Source organism: Trypanosoma equiperdum (genome assembly GCF_001457755.1).
Source record: "Trypanosoma equiperdum strain OVI genome assembly, contig: ctg_246, whole genome shotgun sequence".
Taxonomy (NCBI): domain Eukaryota; phylum Euglenozoa; class Kinetoplastea; order Trypanosomatida; family Trypanosomatidae; genus Trypanosoma; species Trypanosoma equiperdum.
This window is the reverse complement of record NW_027124139.1, coordinates 20,289-34,404: the sequence shown is the minus strand read 5'-3', so window position 1 is coordinate 34,404 and position 14,116 is coordinate 20,289. Positions and strand designations below refer to the sequence as shown.

At 49.4% G+C, this 14,116-nt stretch overlaps 4 protein-coding genes and 1 pseudogene across 5 annotated transcripts; all 5 read right to left on the bottom strand.

Annotated features, from left to right (window-relative positions):
- Positions 1–107: 107 nt before the first annotated feature.
- TEOVI_000084800 (ADP-ribosylation factor family, putative) lies at positions 108–3,041 on the bottom strand (the record flags this gene model as incomplete). Its single annotated transcript, XM_067224174.1, has 1 exon — positions 108–3,041. One exon carries the CDS (start codon positions 3,039–3,041, stop codon positions 108–110), a length of 2,934 nt encoding a protein of 977 aa, XP_067080275.1.
- A 354-nt stretch (positions 3,042–3,395) lies between these two features.
- Positions 3,396–5,726, bottom strand: TEOVI_000084700 (uncharacterized protein; the record flags this gene model as incomplete). The annotated part of the gene is made up of 1 exon (XM_067224173.1): positions 3,396–5,726. One exon carries the CDS (start codon positions 5,724–5,726, stop codon positions 3,396–3,398), a length of 2,331 nt encoding a protein of 776 aa, XP_067080274.1.
- A 469-nt stretch (positions 5,727–6,195) lies between these two features.
- On the bottom strand, positions 6,196–10,416 carry TEOVI_000084600 (uncharacterized protein; the record flags this gene model as incomplete). Its single annotated transcript, XM_067224172.1, has 1 exon — positions 6,196–10,416. The coding sequence occupies one exon, from the start codon at positions 10,414–10,416 to the stop codon at positions 6,196–6,198; it is 4,221 nt and encodes a 1,406-aa protein (XP_067080273.1).
- Positions 10,417–11,733: 1,317 nt separating this feature from the next.
- On the bottom strand, positions 11,734–12,759 carry TEOVI_000084500 (uncharacterized protein; the record flags this gene model as incomplete). Its single annotated transcript, XM_067224171.1, has 1 exon — positions 11,734–12,759. One exon carries the CDS (start codon positions 12,757–12,759, stop codon positions 11,734–11,736), a length of 1,026 nt encoding a protein of 341 aa, XP_067080272.1.
- Positions 12,760–13,248: 489 nt separating this feature from the next.
- Positions 13,249–13,730, bottom strand: TEOVI_000084400:pseudogene (annotated as a pseudogene). The gene is given in 2 exon segments: positions 13,249–13,374; positions 13,377–13,730. Coding segments are annotated over 2 exon segments (480 nt in total).
- Positions 13,731–14,116: the final 386 nt, after the last annotated feature.

Genomic DNA, 14,116 nt, shown 5'->3' with positions numbered 1-14,116 from the left:
GGGGGGGGGGGGGAGGAAAGAAGGGAGGGAATCTCCGAAGAGAGTTTCAAACAAGTACGCCGTGAGACCACATAGTGCAAGTCACAGCAACATAACGAGATCAAGAGCTATGTCGTTGTGTATTCAACTCCAGATCCCTTCTTTGGTTCGCTGGGCGTTCGCTCCGGTGGTGACACTTGGCGTAGATATTCCCCAAGACGCTGCATAGTTTCAAGAAGTGTCGGAGGAATTGTGCGGTGCGACGAGCTCACCACAGTAATATCACATGTCCCAACGATGATGAATCTCTCTGGCTGCCGTTTTTTTATTTTGTCCAGTTTAACAGCACCTGACAAGTGATCCAACAAGGAAACGCCTCTAACGCCTACACGGACATTGTTGAACAACACAACAAGGGGAGTATTCACGAAATAATTGGTAATCTCACGCAGATAATTGGAGGCATATTTGAAGGCGCGTTTGTTCATACTGTCTACGACAAAGAACAAGAAATCGACCTCCTCCATGCGTTCAACGTAGTAGCGCCAGTTCTCACGAAAACTCTCTCGACCACCGAGTTCGTGCATCGCAAACACCCACTCCTCAAAAGCGATTACTCTCTGGGAAAGTCCAATTGTTGGAAATGTCGGTTGTATGACACCGTGAAGAGAGTTGAGGATCAGCGTTTTTCCAACATCCTGAAGACCCGCAACAAGACCGACGCGCCACGCTTTACGGGCTAGCTTCACCTCCCGTGGTAGAACATAGTTTAGCGCCACTTGCGATACACATTGAAAATCGTAGATACTTTCCGATGCGCTGCAGGACAGCGATCTTCTTTCTTGGGGCACCGAGTCACTGCTTCCCAGCCTCACGGCCTGCTGTCGTTGTTGGGCACATCGCTGAAGCAACTCATCAAGGCCTTGTTCACTTTCCTTGTATTCACAGAGAGAACGAAGAAGCCGTCCTGCCGCATCTAAGTCGAGACGAGTCATCACTTCACCTCCAACAGCATGACTATAAATAGCCCGTAGTCGACGTAGATTGGCTGTAAGTACACGCACCAAATCGTGCTTACGAATCTGACGTCCGTCAAATGCCTGTTCGAGGGCTTCGATAGCATCACGGATAGAATCCGCACCGATCTTAAGGTGTACGGCAGCACCTTGCGAGTCGTAGATTGTACTCACAACACGGTGCAGATCGAGCACTTGTGCCTCCGCGTTGCGCTCAAACGCCACAGCATCGCCCAAGTCATCACTTCCTCCAGAAGAGCGGGAGCTAGAATCATCGTCATTCGCCCCACTGTATCCCTCCACGCCATTAAATGCTTGTTTCTCGCACCACTCCTTGAAGGTAGTTGCGGGCATCGAAGGAAAAGCAAAAAGACCATTCAACAGCACATAGGCTCGATCAATCTGAGGTACACCTCTTCGCGAACAAATGAAATTCATCATAGCACGTTGTTGAGCGGCTGTGCAGCAGACAATGTAATCCGTCAATATACCGTCGTGAACCTTTGGCTCCGGCAGTTGGGAAACGTCGTCCTCCTTAAATGGCACAAAATCAACGACAAGAGTGGTGACATTGGAAAAAAGTGATGCGTAAAGCGGTTTCACTCCAGCGTACGGTAGCTCAAGTGACCCCAACTGCTGTAGGCTTTCTAGACGGGTCAAATAAGTGTTAGTGATGGAAGTGACCACATCAGATAACTTAAATTGAGGTAGCTGAGCGCCAACGCTTGCAAACGAGCGAAATAAGTTAACCCATATAATACGCACACATTCGTTGCCTCCAATGGCTTGAGTTAGGGCAGTTTTACTGTCACTCAGCCGCTTGCTCAGGTCTGCTAGGAGAATAACTTCTACAAGTTGCAACCTCAATGACTTGGTCAGCACACGCTGCGTCCGGTACACTTCAAAGTATTTCGACTTCAGCACCACTGCGTGCCTGCAACGCCGCTGGTACTCAACCGTAGTTGTTACACGCAGTAGAGGTGGCTTCCCCGCATTTACAGTTGATTCATCCAGAACAATAGCTATTCCAGAAACAAAGTCCCCAATGTACTTGAGATAGCACGAATCGTCAGCGTCTGTATCAGAGCGTCTGAAATCCTCCACTACCTCGACGATATTCCGATGAATTGCACGCAAAAAATCCTCATGAACGTACTGATGCAAATATTGTTCAACCCTCTCCGTATCCCGTAAGTTTTGGCCCCACTGGAATGAAAATGAAAAGTTCCTGCTTCCGAGCATTTCACCAATTTCACGGCAAACAGCAACGCAACTTGGATTTGTTGTGATCCACCCCTCGATCCGCGGTTCACGCCACACGTGTGACTGCGTCATTTTCATCACTTCCGCCGAATCCGCAACATTGAAGCGAACGTTACCTGTTACATCTCGTGAAATCCACACGTTTAGCAGGAGACTACCTGTAGTTGGGTCATACTGTGGGCCCGTATCAATACGATCCTGGCCCGCTTCTACTGTGATCGTGTACCGCCGTGGCACCTCCACATCACCACCGTATGCATGGACCGCCGCGGAGATTGTGTCGATGGCAACATCAACGGCTTCCACCAGGTACTGAAGAAGATCATCAGGGATATCACTTAATCGTGCAACGGCCAAAGTAATGTTCACCCCTAATAAACGCCCTGCCACCAGCGTTCTCCGTTGCGCGACGCGCAACAGATTATAGTCACGATTGTACGTGGAGCATCGTTCGATGAGACGAGTGATTGCGGCATACCACCTATCCCGTTCCGCCAGAGAGCTAAGTCGGAGTTTGATGTTTTGGCCACGCCGAAGTTGCAGTACAAGGCCATAAAACTTGTTCTGTCTGTCACCAGATATAATGACTCCACGCACCTCTGATGCGCAGAACCTATCTAGCGGTACCGGCTCTTGATCATTTTTGTACACCTCTAAACGGCCTTGTGTCTCATCAACAACCCAAAAACGTTTCTTATACGCAACGAATGACTTGCGACCCCGCTCAACAGCACAACGCATAACACCCATCACATTGTCCGGCGGCCGCTGTGCCTGCTCCATTTTTACCTGTGGACCGGGAAACAAGAGTTTAAGGCGATCTGGAGTGAAACACGCCCTACGAGAAGTTGAAGAATCGGTGTGAAGGCACGATACTTCTTAGGGTCCCCGAATAGCATCAAAAAGCGTTTAGGCGGCTTGTCGCTGCAAGGTGAAAAGCTCTTATGATCGCATGAGACAAAGAAGAAGATGCATGTAAAATAGAAACACGAGAGGCAGGAGCGACCAATAGAGAATTACAATGATATACAATAAACGGGCCTTTCTGTTTGGCAAGTGACAGCAATTTACAGCTTCCACACTCTCTGATACTACCACACCTCTCCTCAGCCTCGTGCATTCACTAACCCTGCTTCTTCATGCCTTTTTCTTCACAAACAACCGCGTGCGACGTGCAGTTGGTTGCGTGCATTCCTTCGCCGCTTCCAACGTATCAGATGTCCCATGAGCTGCTTCAAACCGCCGCCACTCCGTTCCGTTCGGAGACAGAAGGAATTCTACCCACCGCTTCGACTGTTGTATCGCCTCAAAACTGGCGTTATTGTCCAGCCCCCCAAACTCTTGCAGCAACTTGGGGCGGTACCTCTCAAGCCGCTTACGGAATGTTGTGCGCATCCACTCCACAGACGAGTCCTCCGGTCGACCATCAGCCGTCGTCGACGAGACAACAAAATTTGTCACCGCACTAACGGCCTCTGCCCATCTGGCCGTCGCCGGTGTAAGAACCTCCGGCAGCCGCAATGGGGGCGGGGAGAGAACCCCAACTGTTGAGGCATTTTTACCCCTCCAACGTAATGCTTCATATATGTATTCATCCCACACGGAATCCAACAGCTCTTGGTATAGCTGACGAAGGGAAAAGTTAAGTTCCTCCACCTCAGCACTCTCCGAGAGCCCTCCACACGTTTTCTTGCGGGCAGAGCGAAGGAGACGTCGCTTCAGAGCGAGGCGGCGCGCCCAAGCTTGGTCCACCTTCTCCAGTACTTCATAACGCTCAGACAACGAGACCACCGACCGCGCAACTGCGGAGAAGGAACGTATGCATGCAGCACGCAGGGCGTCAGAGCGGTGAAATTGTCGTTCTTTCTCCTCCAACTTCGCGTAGCCCTCCCACAAGGCGAAATTTTGTGGGAACTGCTTAATCGCACTCTCATAGATGGCACGACTGCGCTGAACGCAACTTTCTGCGCTAACTTCACCAGCTGCGCAAGCATTAGACTCCAAGCGAAGCGCAGCATCGAATACTTCGGGGCAGGGTGAGATATTAAGTGACGCAGCGAGAAGTTTTTGTGCTTGAACAAACTCACCATGTCGCTCTTCAAGCGCTGCAGCCTCTATCCAGAGTCGTGGGCAACATGCCGTCTTAAAGGGGAAATGGCGGATGCACTTCGCTAATGCTGAGCGTGCAGCGGCCACATCACCACGCTCCTCCACCAAACGCGCATATGCCATCACCACAACAGCGTGGTGTTGCGCCAACACAGCATCTTTCTCCCCATCAATACGGATCCCAGCAGCAGCCGTTAAACACTGGAGTGCCTCCTCCCACGCTCCTCCCTTACTGCCCACATTAACAGCATGGCCCGCACACACACTTGCATTATCTCCTTGGGTCGCATCACGAAAAAGTAGAAACTGCGCAACGTAAGCATCAAAATCACGAGGGTTGTGGGCGATGCGATGCTGGTACATTGCTCTGGCGATGACTGAGGTCATAGTCTCATGGTTCTCAGCACTTCCGTATAGTCGTTCAAAGCGCTTGTAAGCCGTGAAAATGGCGTCCAGTGCCTTCACAGATGTACACTCCTTCAAAAGACGATGATATAGTTCGCGTGCTTCATCAAATTTCAGTGCGGCGGCAAGGGCGTCAGCCCACGCAAGCGGTATTCGACAATCTTTCTCACCATTTATATATTCGTTAGGCAACGATTCCATCGCACAAGCGTAAACCATGGCGGCACGGTCCGCATTCTTCAGCACATTCAACTCGGCACTACCATAGAAAATCCAACACTCCACAGTGCCGTGAGCCTCCACATACCGCCGCAAAATATCCCGACAGTTTTCAGCGCGACGCTGTTGCGCCTCGAACAGCGCAAATAACTCCCATGCGCACGCAGGTGGCGTCGGCCCTGACACCCAACGGTTAAATAAGTCGCGCACCTTACCGTCCTGCCCTGCTGCCTGTTCGAGCACAATATATTTTAGCCAGAGGTCTGTCGCGGATGGTAGTGCAGTGACACCACGCTCCCACACCGCTCGTGCATGATTTATAAAACCACCCTCCTCCTCCAACTCAGCATAATCGCGCCAGAGAACGGGATTTGCGCCATGAAACTTGACGGCGCGTTCCAGTATGCTGCGCATGCGCTCGTAGTCTTTCTGTTGTGCCTCCCACCTCGCATACTTCACCCAATTTCCAAGGAATGTGTAGCCGCGTTTCACCCGCTCCTCCAGTTCAGCACGCGTTTTTTGTCTGTAAAGAGCAAGTTCCTCTGGGCTGTTGATAACAACAGTTGTACTTGTGTTCGAGGGGCCAATGCTACGCTGCATCTCTAGCGCCCCTGCGATTAACTGGGCATCAGTCAACTGTGTAGAAGAAGCGCGAGCATCACGAAAAACAGAGCGGCGGCGCAACGCTGCAGCCGCTGGACCCATTTGGTCGTTGTGGTTACGGTTCCGCTTCATGGTGTGCTCCTAAGGTGTCCACCTACGAGGGTAAAAGTGAGAATTAAGTACAGAGCTGCGTGTACGTAGCGAAAAATGGCATGGCTCCCCTTCACACACGCACACAAGAGTTCAACCGCACGCCGCGGCGGCAAAAAAAAGTGTTTCCCTTTTAAGAGATTACCAACCATTCGTTCACCACCTCCCCTCCCCTTGGTGGGCTTGAGTGACATCCCCCTTTCATTGCCTTTTTTTGATAATTTTGTCGCCCCCATTGGCAACTTCACGATCCGCCGCCACAACCAACCAACAAAATGGTTCGCAGATAGAGTCGTGGTGACAAAAAATGTCTTGGACTCAACTCTTGTTGCCACCCCAGGAAAAATATAATATATATAAGTTTTCAACTTTTGCTTCACTTCTTCTCCTACCTTAGAATTACTCCTCTATTTTGACGCACACTACCTGCCCTTTCCTTATTCGGGAGCAACTATAGCCCTGCTAACTTCTTCTGCTTCACCAACCCAACAAATTTCAAAAAGTTCGTTGCTGTACCCTCCGCTTTCACAAGAGAAGGGTGTTGAAGCAACAACGGTGAGTTCAGTAGTTCACTCGCCCTCCGCACCATAGGATCAAAGACACCAGCCGTCATCGGTGCTTCGTTTAGCTCAAACTTTTCTTCATTCGAGAGCGAGTCCATGAGAACGGCGGTACCGATTTGAAGGGCCTTCAGCAGCAACATCCATGGTTTGTACGCACCGTCACTTTTATCATCACCTTCCTCCTCATTGCATGCGGCAGATGTCAAGGAGTCGTGGTTACGGTCCTCTCCGTCGGTCATATCGTCTCCTTCGGAGAAGGAATTTCTGCGAAGCAGCGTTTCAAATACCTCAAGAAGCGCTTGTAGCGCTTCATAGCGGTCGGCCTTTAGGAGAGAATCTAGGAGCGCAGGGCACACCTTTTCGCAGTCACATAGAAGTGCTGTGACAACAGTTGAACGCAATGGTGAATACTTGTTAGAAAGTGTGGAAAATTCTTCACAACTTGCCACTAACATAACCCACTCCTCAAGAGCCTCCTCGTCGCAGGTGTAATTTGTATGTTTCATAAGGTCCAGCGCGTGATTTTGAAGCACCAAACCAACATCAACCCCTGCCATAGCTGCAAACCGCAAAGCCTCAGTCCATAGCCGCGCCTCCATGAGTGCCTCCACGAAGCGTCTCAATGCAGCGGCGTACGCCGCTGGTGGCGGATTTTCTACCCACAAATCCGTGCAGTCCACACGTCGATTCGCCTTCAGGAGTTGCTGTTCACAATATGCCTGATAATGGCGACGCCGCACCCATGGAAGGTGCTCACGACCCAACGGCTCCCTCACAGCTGCGTACTCTGGTGTAAAAAAGCACCCTGTACCACTGCACGCACTAAATGTGGAAGATTCCTGAGCACCATCCAAGGGTTCGCTGTCTTGTACCTGAAGTGGAGCTATTGGAGAGATGAGTTCCACCGCGGTCACAGCCAGTGAAGTGAGTTCCACCACTGTTTCAACAACGTTCGCACGAAGCGATGAGCAACGTATGGCTGTGGTAAGGTCTGTCATCATCCGGCCGGCTTGCCCGTATGCGTGACGCTTGCAAAGGTAACGGTACAGGCCAATTGCTGCGCGCCATCGCAGTTGTTCTGCCTCTGTTGAACCGCTTCTGACAGCTAGTCGTGCAATAAACGAGTACCACTTGGACGTGAGAAGAGTGTCTAGTTCAGCACTACAGTGCGTGACGTCGACAAGGCAGTCGGTAAGTTCATCGGATGAAGACGCAATCTCGACTACCTCACCAATCAAAAGCCCAATCTTCTCCATGCACACAGTCTTTATATCAGGACCCACCGCGATCTGCTGCACATCTGCAATCGACCGGAACGCATCCCCAAAGTTGGGATCGTCGAGAGCCGCTCTCGCGAGAAACATGTGCGTATCTACGCGGAGTTCTGTGAGTGCCCGAAGGATCCCAGGACAGTCAAGACGTGACTCTTGAAGGTGCTGTCCGAGTTGAATCAGTTCCGCAAGAAACAGCTCACGAACTAGCGATGCACTAGCGCTCGCATGGTGTGAAGTACCGGGGTGCACAATGCAGCGAAGGAGCGCCACACGGTACACAGAGGCGATGACGGCACTTATTTTTCCATCGTTGGAGTCACCGCTATCGTCTAGCAGCGCCCACCACTCTCTGACGTCTATACCGTTGAAGGCAGTTTGAAATGTGCTGTCGTTGTATATGGCCAACCCACAGTCGAGCAACAACGCTTTGGCAACTGGCACAGGACAGTTCACCAAGTGAAAGGTGGTCGCCAGGCACATAGCAGCTAGTTGTGAGGGACATGACGTCCGGCCTACCTCGATGCAGCGAATAATTCGGAAGTGTTGCAAGCACGGATAACGACGACTAAGTAGATTGCACCAAGTTGCACAAGCTTTTGGACCGCGAGCTTCATTGCAGGCCCTTAGCCTGTTTGCCACCCGGACGGCAAAAAGCACATCGTTTCCCTCCGCTTCCTCGCCCACCGTAAATTGTAAAAACAACCTAATGGCATCGTCAACGACCGTTTTACGCACTTCAGGTACGATGGTTGCTGTTGAAGGGCCTGTGACGCTTACGGAATGGTACGCAGCGGACAAAAGTTCAAGAGTAGCGCGGACGCGGGCAATCTCAGGACTCGTTCGGTAATCAGGGTCCGACCCCATCCAACCAATAAAAGAGCATGTAAGGTAAGCAACGCGCAACAAGAGATCCCGTGCGATGGTATGTTGAATAAAGTGTCTCGAGTAGCTACAGAACGATGCCTTCCTTGTGGAAACGTCAAAAAACATAGTTGCGTGTTCGATGGCGGCCTTGATAGCGTCCTCGTTTACAAATCCGGAGGGCGTATACCCCTGTAAATGTGCGGCACTGCGCAGTAATTGAAAGCCACCCAGGGTGGATGCGACTGGAACACAATGCACTGCATTGATCAAAAGGGCCGAAAGGTGATCCGCGGCCTCTGCACATGAGGCAGCCAGTTCTATGCCCTCATAAAATGCTTCAAGCTTTCCCGCCGTCGCACATCCGCTTTCTCTAACCACCGTAGGAATCAGATGAAGGGATGCAAGTGGTAGTGTGCAGTGCGTCGTCGCCGCAACCGGCCTCGTAACGGCAAAGGCAGATTCCAGCATCTCCTCGAGCGGACTCATATCACTGGTGAGTACATGAGCTCGTACGCTCTCATCAACCTTTTCTACCAGTACCATTTCTTCTCCCACAGCCGTAAGCGCATGCAGCGGTTTAGAATGACAGAAGAAAGTCTGGGCCTCCCTGAGTGAAGAATAAGCACAAGAACCACTGATGGAACCGCCATCCGCATCCAACTCCTCCTCTGCATCAATGATTTGCAATATGCCTGACAAGCCCTGCTCATTGGCATGCATGAGTGAACCAACAGAAAGCGAACAACGAATACATGCATCCTCCTCTGCCCCAATACCCCACAAAAGGGAAAGACGTGTTGGGTTTATGGCAACACACCCCAAAAGGGTGCTCGTGGACGAAGGTGGGAGGATCGTCATTTTGACTGTTTTGGGATCATCACCGCTTGTTGATGCGATGGGTATCCGAGCCCACAAGCACTGCCGAATTTCCTTCCTACCAAAACTGGTGACAACATGCACGTCATTACCGATAAGCGCGGACCACTGAAGTGCGTGACTAAAAACCATCTCATCCTTTGTTAGGGCACACTCTGACGCTGATGAAATGGTGGACAGGGAGTCATCGTACAATCCTATTGAGCCATTAGAGCGAAGAATGGCAAAGTAGTGGGTCAGCTGCACGGAACTCACGGCGATGTACCGCCGGTGGCTCTTTTCCCTATGATCTTGCGACCACGTGAGGAGCCATGACGGAAGTAAACTGCCGCCTAAAAACTCCCCATCGCTATCACTAGTTCCACTTGCATCTTTGAACTCATGCTCAACAAAGGTACCATCACTGGCTATTTCCACACGCCACAACCTGCAGCCGTTACTTAACAGAATGACAGAAAGCAGCCCATCGGCGGCGGCGGCCTGCGGCAGGCTCGCAATAACCGAGGCACACAATGTGGGTTCTGACCCGTTTCCCTCTTCGTCATCGACGTTACCTCCATTGCCATTTGACTTCGCCTGAACCACTGACGCATCATACTCAAACGCCGCCGCCACACCCGAGAAGCGCGATGTTAGTACTGCTTGTTCATCCGGAACAATAAGCAATTGGCTGTGATGATCACTACTCCTTTGCAGCTGAATTTGCAAAGCCCCTGCTTCGAGAAGAGAAGTTACCCACGACACGGCAAACACCGCCTGATCTCGCACGTGTGTAACACCACAGGCAATAATAGTGTGCCGCGGTGATACCAGCTCCACTAACAGTTTACGGGAAGAATAACTCATATCTCCGACTGTGCTTCCCGTTAGCAATATGTGAACCAGCGGCTCATCACGATCCAACCACCACAAAAGTGTGGCGCGCAGTGATGGAACCGGAATCGACCCGCTACTGGGGAAATCCATCGCCTGATATGAAACAACATTGTCAGCTGCGGTACGTGCAGGTGCATCACCCAAGCGATCTTCAAGAGTTGTGCGTACGTGAAGTGCACTGGTAGCGTCAGCACCATCGAAGAAAAGGGTGCTCAACATTATATTGAGGTAATGGCAGAGAGGAAACGGAGTGCGGAGGCGGTGTTCGCACCCTTCACAAGATATAATACCCGTCCTCTAGAAAAAAAGGGTATGTGTCAAAAATGTATTCGCTGTTAGCCCTCGGAAATCGACAAAAAAGTAAGGAGTATAAATCTTTCCCTTCTGCTTTTAATTCACCGTTTGGATGCACCCTTCCTTCGGGAGCCCTTTCCCCTACGTGTGAATAACCCAAACACAAACACGCCCACAAACAGTAGAGTGACAAAAATTGTGAAAACGGGAAGAAGATACGGGGAGGGTACTAAGTAACCGTGGGACAAACAAAGAAAAAAAAGAAGAGGCGGCAGCAAATCATCAGTTACAACATCGAGCAGACACCACAAAGTTACTTGATTTTCCCGCATGAGGAACAATAACAGTGAAACAAAGGAACAAAAGGGCGGGAGAGGCACCAAAAGAAAAAACAAGTGTACTGGATATGATACAGACTTCAGGAACCAACCATTGGTCCATCCATGGCCACTTGCTCTTGCATGGGCCAAAACAACACGGTATCAACCTCTCGCGGAGTCCTGCCGTGAAAGAAAAATACATCAAGATAGTAACGACATAGAAGAAAATACACAAGGAAAGAAATAGAATGCGACGCCTTGGTGGGCTCTATCTGTCCCTGTGTCTGATACCTAAACAACTGCCCAAAGAAAAACACTCTCAACACCGCACCTCCTCCACCAAGAAAAAAAAAGAAGAAAAGAAAAAACATAAACACATACACACATACGTTACCGAATCAGACCTTCTACTCGCATGTTCCCCCACCAGCGGTCCAACCCTTATTTCACCTATTTTTGTTTTATTTTTTTAAAGGCTCTTAAAGTGCTGGGACGTGGTGTTGGTGATGTGGAAGGGAGAAGGTACACACGATTGTTTGCAAGTACGTATTATCGACTAGGCCTCCGACGAGCAAAAATGAACAAATTGACACGAACAAAAGAAGAAGGCTTTTGTGCTTAATTTACATGATACGGTGGGATATTCTTGAGCACTGTTACACACGCCCGAGCAGCACAGATTTCCCAACCTGCTTAGTTTGATGGCCCTCTAGTATAAAATGTTTCGGGCTTTTTGTTTCCTCTTTTAAACAGAAGTATATACAGCCTTGTCAACGGCCCTGAACACCTAGCGGAAGTTCGCACCATCACTTCAAATTTCTTTTTCCTCTCTTCACACTTCCTTATATTTCTTCCTTCCATCATTACTCCATCCCCGTCCCGGATTGTACGCCAGAAACCATCTCAGAGCCTGAATTTACATTTACTTCGGCTTTGTCCCAATTTTTGGTAATGTGCACGAATCGACTAAATTGTCTAAATGTTGCTTCCTTGCCCTTATCCCAAATGCGCCGGACTCTGCGCTCTCCACCAGCACAGCAGTTCCGCTCGTATTTCCCTTGGTGTTGCTGGCGTGTTTCAGAAGAATAGTTCCCGTTTTACTCCGAACAATGTTCTGGTGAAGTTCCAACTCACGCTGTGCATTCAAATACCGCCTCAGCAAGATGTAAAGTTCCCTCTTTCGGGCCGCCTCCATCTCCGCTCTGCGCCTTTTAGCTTTTACCTCAAGCACGTGTCGTTCTTGTTCATGCTTCTGCCGCATCATCGCCTCACGTCGCTCAAGCAGTTCCACCTTCGCCTGGACAAACCTCTCGGCATCTCTTGCCTCGATAGTATCGGCTTCTTTTTTTTTCTTGTGGGCGCGTACGTATTCCCGCTGGGACGCGAGAATGTGCTCTACTGCGCGCGCGTACAACAACCCCCTGCTACACTTTGCTGCGTGCGGGTTTAAACTGTTGACCTCCTCATAGAAGGACTGCAGCTCTGCATTTTGGCGCTCAATAAGCGCTGTTTCCAACCGCAGTTGCTCTTCCTCCAATTCATCTATTCGCATGTTCCACGCATGGTGAAACTCCTGAACCTCTTCACGGTGTAAAGTTTCAATGGCATCCCGCTCCTGCCTTTGAAGCTCCGTCAAACCACACACGTGGCGCGTCTCCTCATCTAACCGCATGTACCGCAACACCCGCTGCACGAGGTCTGCTTCAACATATTGCGCACGCCTTTCACAGGCCTGTCGATACGTTCTTAAAATGCACATGTACTCCACCGTTAAGGCCTCATTGCGACTTCCATTCGCTGCCAAATCCTCCAGTGCTGCGCGGGCTTGAGTTTCAAGTGCTTCAAAATCCTCAACATCGGGGGAAAACGCGCCCGTATTGGATGGATTAAACCCATCAGCCGATGCAGCCCGCGTAAGGGCTCTAGCAGTTTGTGAGTTTCCACTCATTCACACAGTCACACAAGCCGAATGGCAGTATTGAAACGGCAATGACAATAATAATGGTAATAACAGCGAGTGCCTCTACCAAACAATTGTCCAAAAAAGAAAAAAAATGAATGCGCGAGTACGGAAGGAGAGATTGTTTCCCTCTTTCCTTTTTCCCCCTTTCTTTTGGCCCGTCCTCAGAAACTGGCGGCTACGTCTAAAATCAAAACAAAGGAGAAGCGTGATATGTAGTTTCTGGTTAAATATATGTATTTATTTATATATATATATATATCGCTCTCCCCCTAACTAATGAAAGGGGAAAAGAAAAGGGAAGAAAAGAAAAAAAAAACGGAATCCCCACCGTTAACAAGTCCAACTGGGACTTCCTACCCACCTATAAAAAAACACTACCTTCCAAAGAGCCACAGGTGTTTAAAGAATAAAAAAGAAAATACGAGACAGAAAATGAGTACTTCCCATTGAGTGCAAGAAATATATAGAGCGGAATCACGTAGCAAAGTATGACGAGAAGGGGGGAGGAAAAAACATGAGGAGTGAAACATTTAATACAGGAACCAAAACATATGAATGGAATATCCCATGATATTGGTGTGCGTCCCCACCAACGAAAAGGAAAAAAAGGAAAAAAAAATCGAAGTCAACAGACAGTAAATACAAATGATCGCACGGTGAAAAGGAAAAAAATGAGTAACAAAATGAGGTAAGGTGCCCCACAAGGTCACAGAGGAAAATAAAAACCACACCAAAGTGTATATGATTGTGGTTAAAGAAACATTAAAGTATGAAATACAACAAAGGCACATATGCTCGGAAAAATAAATAAATAAACAACAACAATAATTAAAAAAAAAACACACACACACATCCCACGCACCCTCACAATCAGCATTCATTCCCTTCGATTGCACATCCATTACCAACTTGACGGTATTAAAGTAATAACGGGTCAAATAATTTCTTCCCTGCATGTGTGAAGCCAAATATTTTCCCCGCAATCACACAACACACGCACACGCCCACTGATAGCCGTTACATCGCCGCCGCTCCCGCCAACAAATGAACCAAACACATGTGAACTACGGAATGCAGCAGCAGTTCCCGCAGTTACACGAGGGGTAACAAAAAAAGAAAAGAAAAAAGAAAAAAAGTGAAGGAGAAAACGGGGAACTGTAGGGGCGATGCGGTACAAATGTTACGGCAATCAAACGAAAGGGTACTACTGGCGGCCACCGAAAAAAAAAAGAAAAAGAAAAGCATAACGGAGAGGAAAGAATAGAGAAAATGAAGGAAGAGGAACAAAAATAAGGGATCGCAACCCCCGTAGATGAATTTGCAAAAGGAAGAAAAAATGGAA